The sequence below is a fragment of the Epinephelus moara genome, chromosome 2 (assembly GCF_006386435.1).
Source record: "Epinephelus moara isolate mb chromosome 2, YSFRI_EMoa_1.0, whole genome shotgun sequence".
NCBI classification, from domain to species: domain Eukaryota; kingdom Metazoa; phylum Chordata; class Actinopteri; order Perciformes; family Serranidae; genus Epinephelus; species Epinephelus moara.
Window position 1 is genome coordinate 44,819,744 of NC_065507.1, and position 12,456 is coordinate 44,832,199.

General features: G+C 40.3%; 2 protein-coding genes and 2 long non-coding RNA genes across 7 annotated transcripts in view; 2 read left to right on the forward strand and 2 right to left on the reverse strand.

The window, feature by feature from the left end:
- Positions 1-7: 7 nt before the first annotated feature.
- LOC126397620 (uncharacterized) lies at positions 8-4,238 on the forward strand. The gene is made up of 3 exons (XM_050056534.1): positions 8-180; positions 855-1,439; positions 2,178-4,238. Exons 1-3 carry the CDS (start codon positions 172-174, stop codon positions 2,187-2,189), a joined length of 606 nt encoding a protein of 201 aa, XP_049912491.1. The 5' UTR covers positions 8-171; the 3' UTR covers positions 2,190-4,238.
- A 183-nt stretch (positions 4,239-4,421) lies between these two features.
- Positions 4,422-6,125, reverse strand: LOC126397694 (uncharacterized). The gene is made up of 2 exons (XR_007570690.1): positions 5,857-6,125; positions 4,422-4,684 (listed from the first exon to the last, which is right to left on the reverse strand). It is a non-coding gene; the product is annotated as an uncharacterized LOC126397694 (long non-coding RNA).
- A 61-nt stretch (positions 6,126-6,186) lies between these two features.
- si:ch1073-145m9.1 (uncharacterized) overlaps positions 6,187-12,456 on the forward strand; it is a 22,995-nt gene continuing 16,725 nt past the window's right edge. For 2 of the 4 annotated variants that reach the window (XR_007570681.1, XR_007570679.1), the window contains exons 1-3: positions 6,188-6,426; positions 7,503-7,598; positions 8,638-8,750. Coding sequence is in view for 2 of the 4 variants with exons in the window: in XM_050056500.1 (XP_049912457.1) it covers positions 6,345-6,426; positions 7,503-7,598; positions 8,638-8,750 (291 nt within the window). In the remaining 2 variants the exon portion in view is untranslated. Of the gene's footprint in view, positions 6,427-7,502; positions 7,599-8,637; positions 8,751-12,456 lie in introns of all 4 variants that reach the window. The other 2 variants (XM_050056500.1, XM_050056509.1) reach the window with 2 other exon arrangements.
- LOC126397769 (uncharacterized) lies at positions 9,115-11,773 on the reverse strand. Its single transcript, XR_007570713.1, has 2 exons — positions 11,455-11,773; positions 9,115-11,413 (listed from the first exon to the last, which is right to left on the reverse strand). It is a non-coding gene; the product is annotated as an uncharacterized LOC126397769 (long non-coding RNA).

A 12,456-nucleotide genomic window follows, 5' to 3' on the forward strand; every position in this document is an offset into this window, starting at 1 on the left:
AAGAGGCCTTCGCGAGGACAGCTACGTGTTCTCTTCCTGGTTGAAAACAGCTGTTGTCACTACGACAACCACAGACGCATTCGGCTGAAGGTCGCCAGTTAACGGGGTCGCGAGTAAATCCGAAACACCTGTACGCGGTGCTACGCTCACGGCGGGGGGAAGTACCTCATAATGGCAAAGGTAAGCTTTCATCGGTCATCATGTTATCTACATTTCATAATACGTATGTTTTTAAAGGCCTATGAACGTGTACATGCGTCCTAGCCTTGGACGAAGACGTTCATTGCATGAACAAACATCCGAAACCCCCTGGAAAGTTGACATGTATTGACATGTATTTTATCTGCCTCTTATAACAAGAACAAGAACATTTAAAGATAAAATATTATGACACATTTTATCTGCCTATGATATCAAATCACTGTCAGGTCCTGGCACATTTGTGTTTAACGTAGAGCACTTTGTGATGTTATGTAACGTTAGAGATTTAGTTTGTTATGGCTGTATCATGCTACAATGTTAGGTACTGTCACATATTTTGTATACTGGTAATTTTATTATGTGGCAATATCATGTAGTTCACATGTATAAATTTGTGCATAATGTGTCAGACCCCAGTAAGAAATGGGGATTTTAATAAATTAGGCTAAACTGCAGCAATTAATAATAATACCTTTTATCATTTGTTATGTTTGTCTTGTGCTTTCGTGCTCTTATGTTTTTAAGACATGTCTATGGTGGAACCAAAGACAATTTTCCACTTGTGGATAATAAAGTTTTCCTCATCCTTATAACATATCACATACACACGCCCATATATAAATAATTAACCATGCCACTTTCTGTAATTTCAGGTTCATCATAGTCAGGCTCTGTCTGCAACCCAACTGAAACCATGGGTGTCTATGAAGAAGGATGGGACAGTTTTGTGCGGCCACTGTACGTGTAAAGCAGGCCTTGGAGAGGTCTGCTCCCACATAACAGCTCTGCTGTACGCAGTAGACTCCGCCGTGAAACATCTGGAAGACAGAAGCTGCACTGACGGGCCCAGACAGTGGGGACTTCCTCCTGTGAAAGCGGGTAAAGCTCTGTTTGAGGAGGGATCAGGAATTGATTTCTCAAATCCTGCAAAAAAGCGTTGCGGTGTACATAACAAATCCCATTCAGGTCCATCTGGAAAATGTGTAGGTGTGTCTACAGCAGCCATAGAAAAATTCTACAAGGATCTGGATAATGCAACACCAAACCCTTCAGAGAAGAGTGGACTCTTACGCATATTGCCACAATACTGTCACCAGTTCCAACCAAAGGTGGTGTCTCTGGGTCTACCACAGCCTCTGACAGAGTTGTACAGCGCTCAGAACCGGAAGCTGTCTGTGTTGGACCTTGTCAAAAAATGTGATGTGGTATTCAAGGAAATGGAAGTTACACCAGAGCAGGTATTAGTTCCTCTTCATCTCAAATAACTATGATGTACATTAAAGTGTCATACCATTAATGCTCTATAATTTTGAATGTTGTAGGCAGTAAAAGTTGAGGAAGAGACACGAGAACAGGAAAAGTCAAGGCTATGGTTTGAGATGAGGGCTGGTAGGGTGACAGCATCCAGGTTCAAGTCAGCTGCAAGGACAGACCCTACAAATCCCTCCAAATCCCTTATTAGGCAGATCTGTTACCCTGACCTATGCAGGTTTACAACGGTTGCAACAAGGCATGTGTGACACTGCACAGTCAATACAAATGCTCAACATTAAGCTACAAAAGACGATAGAAGAGTGCATCCCTCAATCTCTTTGAGTGCCCTTATCTATGTATCCTCCCAGGTGTATGTTGCCTGTTAATTCCAAATATTCCTATTATATTCCATGTACAGCCTTTTAAACAGCTGTACAGTTCGGATGTGTATTTTCATTGCAGCAATGTGATATACATATCTATACATTCCCAAAATCACAATAATAGTCTGCAGTTCAGTATCATACGATGTGATACAAAAAATATTATTTGCTATTAAGATAAGGCCAATTTTGGACACTGGCATCAGAAGAGTTTACAGTGCTAGGGAAAGGACAAGAAATCCAATGTAAAGGGCACTCAAAGAGCTGCAATAACTTTATAATAACACGTATAAAAGAGCTGCACTAACTTTATAATAACAGGAATTTCCTATTTAACAGATGGGGATGTGAACATGAGAAAAAAGCCAGAGAGGCGTATGAAGCTTGGGGTGCACAACAGCATCAGGACCTGAGTGTTTGTGATGCCGGGTCTCCACATCGACCCCTCCCGTCCCTACCTTGGAGCAACACCAGATGGCGTGGATACCTGCACCTGTTGTGATGATGGTATTTTGGAAATCAAGTACCCACACTGTGCCAAAGACACCGGAGTCCTCAGTGCTACTGAAAAGAAGCATTTCTGCATTGAAAACAGACGGTACACATGCACTTAACAGAGATCATCAGTACTACTACCAGGTGCAAGCCCAGCTGTTTGTGACCAGACGAAAGTACTGTGACTTCATGGTGTGGTCTGCATCCAATTTTTTCTTACAGAGGATCTTGCCTGATGCTGACTTTTTCACAGAAGCAGTGCAGAATGTCGAGGCCTTCTATAGGTCAGCCATTTTACCTGAGTTATTGGCCAAGAAATACACCTGCCCAGATAGATTACTGACAGACATAACACAGTCCACAGACCCACAAGGATTGCAGGAGTAGGACAGACAACTGGTGAACAATAAAATGACACTAAGTAGAATATTATTATTTCATATAGAAATACTTTTAATAATTAGTTCATCTTTTTGCATCTTTGTGTTCCCACCACAGAGCACCTTCATTGTGTTTCAACTTCCGAACACTCTGGACTCGTTCTTATAAAATGATTGGATAATTGAAATGTTTACAGTGTTGGGGAGTAGTTAACTAGATGCAGTTCAACTAGTTTTACTACGTTTTGCGGTGGTTGGATGTTAGTTCAACTACATTCAAATAAAATAATAAAAAAATAAAAAAGTATGTGTTAGTAGTTAAGGTGTAGCTGAACTACCTTTCATGAAGTTGTTGAAGTATGGTAAGCTACATTTTCGAAGCAATTACCCCAGCACTAAGTGTTTATACAGAAATATCTAATATGGTTAAAATGTGTGTTGTGTGTATGTATATAAACAGTACTCTGATACATTTGAGATGATTTTTAATAGATCCGTCAACATATCATTGTTATGTGCATAGTACAATTATTTACACTTTTACTCAAATAAAGATGTTTTACTTTGATACCTCTACACTTTGTTGAAGATGAATTGATTTAAACACAACGACAACTGTAGAGATGTACAGTATAAACAAATAATTTCATCAGATCAGTCAATCAATTGGTACCACTGAGGGACACAGATTTGTCAGGGCACGTGCCACTCTGACAATCTTATCCAGAGTGGTGTAGTCTGCTTCATCACTTGACGTCATCAGAAGACTGATCGGCACAGGTCCTTGCAACATTTTATACTTGGATCGGGCTCATCCAATGACCCTCTCAACGTGTATGCGGACTGCTGCTAGTTTTCTTGAGTCTTCCAGTTCAACAGCGCCCAGCTGTTTTTTGCCACGTGTGAAGGCAGGAGTTTCAACCCTTGCACAGTACAATCCAACTTGGTCCTGAATTGTGAAGCCACGGTCAGCTAAGACCAAGTCTCCTGGTAGAAGGTGATCCAAAAATCCACTGTTTGCCGTGATGTGAGCATCCGTTGTCCGCCCACCCCAGCCCTTGGAGATGAAGGAGATTACTCCTTGTGGGGTAATACCTATTAGGTATTTCATGGTGTTGTGAGATTTATACTGGGAGTATGTCTGTGCCCTTGCCTTTAAATCTTTTGGTTTTTCAATGTTTAACTCAAAACAGTCTATTACTGACATGCAATGCTTGAACGCTTTTCTGAAACACATTGGCAGAGATGTTTGGACGTGCTCTCTCTCAGGCCATAACACACACACAGGTACTAATATCTCATTTAGAGCATTAATCACATTTGTGAAAACTCTGGAAATGGTAGAGCAGTGAACACAAAATAGATAAGATAAAAATGCAACAGGTAAGTTGAGCCTGAGTCTCATTAATGTTAAGAGTAGCTGTTGAAAGGGTGTGATGTGTGCAGTGTCCTTGAGGGCTGGCTTTACAAGATCAAGCAGTGCCGTAAACACTAGAAAAGTCTGTAGTCCCGTAAGAGTTTTCAGTTTGTCTTTATTTTCAAAACTACACTGTTCAAGAAGGTCTGAGGACCTCAGCTTCTCTTTCAGTGCAAAGGTCTCGCCCTGGAGTTGCTGACAATCATATTGAAGTGCTTCGATTTCCTCTGAAGTCAGGTCTGTTTGGCACATTGCATCACATTTTGAATTATCACTGACACTAGCCTCATGCATCACATTTTGAATTATCACTGACACTAGCCTCATCTTCAGTCTCCTCTTCTACCACTGGCCCATCATTCTCAGCTGAGAGATTGAGGAGTGCTCTGGCAGGTTCATGTTTGGATGACTCCTTCCTCTTTTTTTTTTTTTCATGGCCTCTCTCACTTCATACTTCTGTAGAGTTCCCAGGGCTCGCCTCTTCTTAGGGGAACTGGTGTGCGCAAAAACCAATGGCACATAGTCAGGTGACAAAGGGTCATCGCTCTTCTGTCCTGGTAAAAGACAAAAAAAATTAGATATTCAATTGTGTTGAAATAAATGCCTGTGATTACCATGTGCACTATACAGATAGATAGATAGATAGATAGATAGATGAAATTAATGATATGTCAGGATAAGTTATATGCTAGACAACTATCCTGACACATCATTAATTTTCTCTTTGCACTAAGGTTAGTTTATCTATCTACTCCCCGTGGCTTTCACAAAAAAATGTATGAAATGAATGGTCATTTTTTCCACATTTTTATTTATTATTGTTGTTATTTATTATTTGTGGGCCTAAGGTGATTTTTATAGTCTCCGTCTTTTACATGTTTACACTTTTCAAACAAAAATTAGTTTTCTTTATCTATAATTTCATAATTGCAACAAAACGTGGTATTATTGTAATAGAAATGCGAAGTTCATCATCAATATCCCACTGCAGAGTAGCCACATGTAGGAAAACATATGAATGAATGCTCATTTAGACTCATTAGTAATGTTATAAGTTTAATTTAGACTTCATAAACTGTGTAAGTATGTTTTGCAGCTCCAGATATTTGTTTGCTCTTTTGTTAGGAAGTTTACTGACTCCTGATCTAATGATTAATACTTACTGTCTAACATTTGTGTTATATACACACGCTTGACACTGTTGTTTCATAGATCAGTATTTATTCCTGACGTTAGGTTGTATGTAGGACGTTGGATGAATAAGTAAGTGGACTAAACTGACAGTCTAGCCTTGGACCAAGACGTTCATTGAAAACGACCCCCCTTTTTCCTGTGGGGGTTACGGGTCTAGAGAGATTTACGTCTCCATAAACGTTCAAATCAAACATGTAATGTACTCACCTCATAGCCACAGATGTTAGGAAACTTTCCGGAAAATTTCCTAACATCTGTGGCTATGAGGTGAGTACATTACATGTTTGACTTTCCGGAAAGTTTCCTAACATCTGTGGCTATGAGGTGAGTACATTACATGTTTGATTTGAACGTTTGAGACGTAACGTTAGCCTAAATCTCTCTAGACACGTAACCCCCACAGGAAAAAGGGGGGTCGTTTTCAAGACGTTCATGCATTGAACGTCTTGGTCCAAGGCTACTGACAGTCCTACTCTGACATTATATATAATATATAAATAGGAAACATAACTGGGAAATACGTGAATCTTACCTTGTAAGAAATGCTCGCTGCAAATCCGGGAGTATTTTGAGGGCTGCCAGTCCTTTCTATTGATTGCAGCTACCCATCGCCGTCTTCTCTCGGCATCAAGAGGAACACGATAAAAAGCTAAATTAGCTTTATAACCTTGCCTGTTGGCACAGCCCACCGCACAGCAAGAAATCACCATATTTTCCACCACGAGAGAAGGAAAAATTACAAACTACGAGATTTGCTGGCTTACCGTCCAGTTTTCGCGCTTTACTTCCGCCGTCCGTCATGGCGCTCGTCATTGACGCGCGCAGAGCGTGACGTCAGACGCAAAGGGTGAATCGCTCTGCTTCCTACGTCACGAAGCTGGCGTGAACAGCGTGAAAGCGCACACAGAACACTACATTTAACGCTACTTTGGCCGACTTCACCAGCTCGTGGACACTTCCGTGATAAAAGCATGAATACATCAATGGCGGTGTTAAGACTAAGGCGTTTCTGCTTGTTTGATGGGTAGCCAGTCGGCAGGTTGCGTCATCTTTTCGTTCGAGATGGGACTCCATGTTTTGCTGTACTGGCCGAATATTATTGGTGAGAAACATTCGATTAAACTTTAAGAGACTGTATTTTGTGTTATGTGCAGGGGCGTGACAGCTGTGTACCCAGGTAACTTGGCCATTAGCCTACTGTAAACACACATCAGCCAGGCTGCTAGAATATTATAGTGTATTTATGCTGGAATCTTACTATAATCAAGCCTAGTTAATTAGACGAATGTCACTAAACTAGGATTTCACGCAGAACATTGATGCTGAAAGGCACTGTGATGATAAAAACGTTGAAATTGATTTGAACTGACCTTGGCTAAGGGACTGTTAGTTATGATGGGGGAAGGGTGGTGCAAAAAGGTGGAGGTATGTCAGATACATTTTTAAGCACTGGGGAGGGACTTGTTTTTTTTATTCTGGTGTAGGGGAGGGGCATACAGCTTTAAATGGTTGTATTTTTTTATTTATTTTTCCGCCGATTTTTAAAGAAAATCTGTGGACAGGTTTGGAAGGCATAAATAGTGTAATTTGGGCGATTCAAACATGCCTGCCCGCAGGTTTGGAAGGTCACCAAAATTACACCATTTATCAAAGCCAGAAACAGTAAAAAAAAAAAAAAAGTCTTTTTTTCTTCCATGATCCTTGGACACATCACATGTGATAAACACATCCATCAGAAAAAAAACACATAACCAAATTTAAGCTTAAAATTGTTACATTCTATCAAAATAACTTTGTTCTATATGTCTCATTTAAAGTCTGGCCAAAAATAAGCTATTTTCATGAACCAGCATGCACAACAAGCTCCAGGATATTATCTTCATCTTTTAACTTTAAACTTTCAAAAAATCAAGGGTAAGTTTTAAATATCTAATAATGATTGGAGGGTCATGCATTTTCCTCCAGTCAGTCCAGTCCAGCTTTGGGGAGGGTCAAAGTAAAAAAAAAAGAAAAGAAAAAAAAAATTAGTCAGAACCCAGCCATCCCCCTTCTGTAATAAAGAACATTCCCTCATGGCAGTGCTAGTAGGCTTACAAGTGCAAGGCTATATGTCCGTTACTGAGTTGAAGAGTTCCTTCACTCGGCTGTTTTAATTAGTTATGCTTTTGTCTTTTTCAGGATACATTAGAATTGGCCTTGTACTTGCGGCATGGGCTGCCTTTGAGACACCAGCAGTATTTGTTTCTCTTTACTCAATCTTCATAGCACTTGATGGTAAAGTATCTGTTTACTGTGTTTGACCTGTGGGTACAGGATTTGAATTTTCATTCTTATGCTGATAGTCTTGAAGTGATGCTGCTAGATCATATTTTGTACCAACTCCATACTCGTTTATTTTGGCATCAGTACAAAATAAACAACCACTGTCGTATTGAACGTGTCTACAGTACAATAACCATTTTTGTACAGAAAGAGTAGGTTTTAATAATGACATTAATAAGGCCTGCCTTTCCTTTGAGTGTGCACTAAGGTACTGGCACAATAATTATTAATGCTATTACACCTGTGCTACAGGCCTTTTCCACAGGAGACATTTTGATACATAACACAGGTGTAAATAAGAAAAGGAATGATGGCTGTATTCCATTCAGCTGCTTCATTTTCAACTTCCTGGTATTGTGCATGCTGGCTTATTGTCACACTGTCATGGCTTACTTAAACAGAGTAGGCCTGTCCTTAATGTTAATAGCAACAACTGTACTTTTCCTGTTATAACAAGTCAAAATGTCTTCTGTTAAAACACATGTTACGCTGCTTGTAGATAATGTTTTACACCAGCTAAGGACTGGACTATTTTTTGAAAAAGACAGCAGTTGACCACCACTGTAGTATTGAGGAGTTTTTCATAGCTGTAACTGATAGCATAAATCATTTAGGTTTCCATTTAGGGCTCTGATCATGTATATGCAGATTCAGTGGTATGCTTTCAATGTCACTTAAATGGAATTGAGCCATTCTAAAATGTATTCATTACGCCTGTGCTTTATCTTCTATCACAAGTGAAAATTGACTATATATGCTACTGTATGTAATTAATCAAGCTGCATCCTATCATTGTATATCATATAAAAGATGGACTTCACCAAATAGACAACCTGATTTTAGATTAAAGGTATTACTAATGGAATGCTGAAAATGATACTGCATAAGCTGGAATACAGAATCTTGGGTATTGCTTGAAAGTGTAGTTGTGTCCAGTTTCAAAAGGATATGAGCATTCTGTCTGCAGTATGTGATAATGTTTACTGTGCAGGAGTGGACGGCTGGCTGGCGAGGAGGCTTTGCCAGAGCTCCAGGTTTGGAGCTTGGCTGGATGTTGTGGTGGACAACTTGGGCAGAGGCATGCTGTGGAGCCTGCTGTTTAAGGTCTGATGGCTGCCAACATTAAATACACACAGTATACACACATTCACACTAATTGCGCACATTACACTGGGATTACACTGGATGCGGAAGTGCTGCAGGGCGTGACGATTTTCCTATTGGCCCCGCTGTTAAAGAGATCGTTCCCATTTTTTGAAGTGGGGTTGTATAACATGAGGTACTTTTCGGGAGTCAGTGTATTACTGTCTGCAATAATCTGCAATATAGTTTCAGTTTCTGGTCTATTTTTTCCACAAGCTGTGAGTGAATCTGGCAAAAAAAACACACTAATAATCTATTCTGAACTATGTCAAGGATATATTACTTAGGATATAAATGATCTGATTCTTATTAATGATAAAATATCCACCCCATGCTTATTTATACCACATTTTGTCAAATGTGTCTAAACAGAGAGCAAGAGAGAGAGAGAGACACACACACACACACACACACACACACACACACACACACACAAGCAGACAGAGACAGAGCTATATATGTGAATAGAAAATAACAGAGGAGCAGATCACTTGCTGACCGGCTTGGAGAAACGTTCCTCTGGTATAAACAGCCAGTGGAATGCTCGCATGACAGTTGTCATATCACAGCGCTTCTGTGTCCAGTGGAAACATGGCCTTAGGTTGTGATGTTAGTATACGATCATCATCTAGGAAAACTTTTAAAATGAGCTTCCCTTTTAAATGTACAGTAGCTAGCAATCAGTCCATCAATTTGTTTGTCACATGAAATCATATGAATACCATTTCAGTGATATATAATCTGTCAGTTCCAGTTCCTGTTTCCTATCCAGTGTCATCTGAAATTGTTGCACATCTAAAATTAACATGACCTCACGTTGTGTCAATCACGTTTGCGCACTGACTCCAAAATTTTCATCCATCTTTTCAGAGTTTTCAGAACAGTTCGATTTTCTGCATTTTTACTGCATCTGTCAAAAGCCTTTAGAGAGTTGTTTGAGTAAGAAGCGGTGAGGAAAATGTGGTGGTGGAACACATCTGTGACAAGATAGAGGAACAGGTCACACAATACACATGGGGAGAGTGGTGACAGCCAGATAGGTAACTCCAAGAGAAGCAATGTCCTTTTTTCATTTTATCTTGTATTGCAGTTTTTCTCACAGTAAAACAACAGTAAATGCATCAAACTCAGCGTGCAAGGTTTCTCTGTGTAATGTTTTTTGGTTTTGGATGACGGATTTAAAAAACACATACCAAACAAATGGACTCAATGTGCAAAGCCTTTAGACAGGGTCTCATAAGGATTCTTGTGTCCAGAGGGTAGAAGCTCCTCCTGAGCCTCTCAGTGCTGCCTGCTGAAATGGTACCCTCTTCTCGACCTCAATAGGGAGAAAAGGCCGCTTTCTGGGTGGTTTTGATCTTTAATGATTCTATTGGCCTAATTTTTTGCAGCGCCTTGTGTAAGTACGTTTTAGTCAGGGTAGCGCAGGGGCCTGTTGCTGGAAAGTAGAATTAACCAATCCAGGATAAGTGGAAAAGCGAGGCTGGACAAATTCCCCTAAGTCCATCCTGGCTTAATTGGTTGTTCGAACGCCAAGCCAGGCTGAGGAGGCGCGGCTTTGTCAAGCCAGGTGTGACTCATTCGGATAAGTGCGCGTCCTTGGCTTTCTTAAATGGACCCCGAGATCGATCACAGATTCACCGATGCAGCAATGGAGAGGATGCGTGCCGCATACTTCTCACCCAGTGAGCAGCGTCTCATCATGGACACTTATGAAGAGGTAAAACATATAATCATGAAGAAAGGAAACACTGCAGCGATAATAAAGCAGAGAGAGTGTGTGGCAAACAATTGCAGACCAACTGATTGCGTAAGTAATCTAAAAATATACACTTGCTGCGCAAATGAATCTGTCATAATTAGGGTCCGGGCAGCTAAGCTGCCAGTAATCCAAGGTATTCCGAGGAAATCATACTTCCCATGGGTGAAAACTCACCAAACTTTGCACAAAGGTCCAGTCTCATGCCAGATATCCTCAGCTGTAAACTCAAGCCAATAGTCCTGATGGTGGCACTACAGCAAGCGTCCAAATTTCAAAACTTTGAAAATTCATAACAAATCAACCATACGTGCTACAACTTAACAACTTTCATCAAACTGTAGCCCCAATACTTAAGAAACTTTTGTACATAACCTATTAAAAATTATGAAGTTCATCACTCTGTTTTTTTTTCAAAAACTGTAAAACTTCTTAAACCTATCTCCTTCCACAATTTTTGCTCAATTGACACCAAACTTGCTACAGAGCATCTTCAGACTGTCCTACAAAAACTATGTTTCTCAGATTTTTGATTTATCAAAAATTGAGCCTACAGTGCATCAAAATGTTTGACTGTACACGGTACTGTAAACATATACATGCAAATTCTTGCTAAATAAATCTTCAGTGTTCATGAAAATGACAAAATTCAGGAGTCATGGTAGATGATGTGAGTCAATGTAAAAATGGCAATTTTAAAGATCAGTTTTTCACTTATGGAGCCAATAAATCATTGTTAAAATAAATTACCAACATCTCCATGCTGTCTAGATGCAATATGTGTATTTTCAGATTTTTGTTTCAATAACTGAATTTTTTACAGTGGTTTGAAATCTGCTTTACCATGCATGGACGGCTGCTAAACCTGCACGTCTGGCTTAGTCAATTCATGGACGGCTGCTAAACCTGCACGTCTGGCTTAGTCAATTTTTGAAGCTACGCATGAATTGTCACTGACTAATTAGCTCAGTGAGATAGAAATTGATTTTTAGTCTCAGAGGTTGTGAGTTCAAGCCTCAGCTGATGCAAAAGGCAGATTGTGTTGCTAAATTCCTAGATGTCTTCCAGTTTTTCTGCTTGTTGCTCAGAATTGCCTAAAAATGCGCGGACCCGACCCATCGCTGCGCTGCAGCTATAATTACAATTAAAGTTCCATCCACAAATGAACAGTTGTACACTTCACCTTAAAGGTGAGCAGTGGATATAATATTACTCGGGAACCAATTGCTGAGCAGTGGATATAATATTACTCGGGAACCAATTGCTGATTTCACACCAGCGGAAGAGCTCACCCTGGATCAGAACCGAGGCAGGCCGATGATGGAGGGAATACGGGGGGGGGGGGGCAGCTACAGACTCTGTCCCACCCACAGAAACCGCCCTCTTTATACAAGGTACATTATTCCAGTATACTGTACATGGAATCAGTCATTTTATTCATTCATTAATCAACCATTGGTGTTATGTGGACTGTCTGACTTTGGATTGTCTTGCAGTGTCAGGTGACACACTGACCCTTCTGGAGCCACCGGAAGATGATCCGGTGAGTGTTATTCATTAGACGCATTTGCTTGACATGTCTTGCAAGTTTACATTAGGTCAATACAAATTCTATTTAATGTGGCAGGGTGAAGGCACATCTGCAGCAGGGGATGCAGCAGATGAGGAGACACTTTCTCTGGACTCTAGAAGGTTTGAGGTAACCTGCCAGTCTTGTGGAGATAATTTAATCCTTAATGTATAAGAAGTCAGTGATGTGGTGCTCATAGAAAATATATTTGTAACAGGACACAGATGAACAGCCTGACAGCCTGCCTGGAAATGTAGTGAGTATTGCCTGAAGGACATCCACGGTGTCCACAATTGCTGTGCTAATAGATATGTGTTTTACAGAATTCACAAACTGTC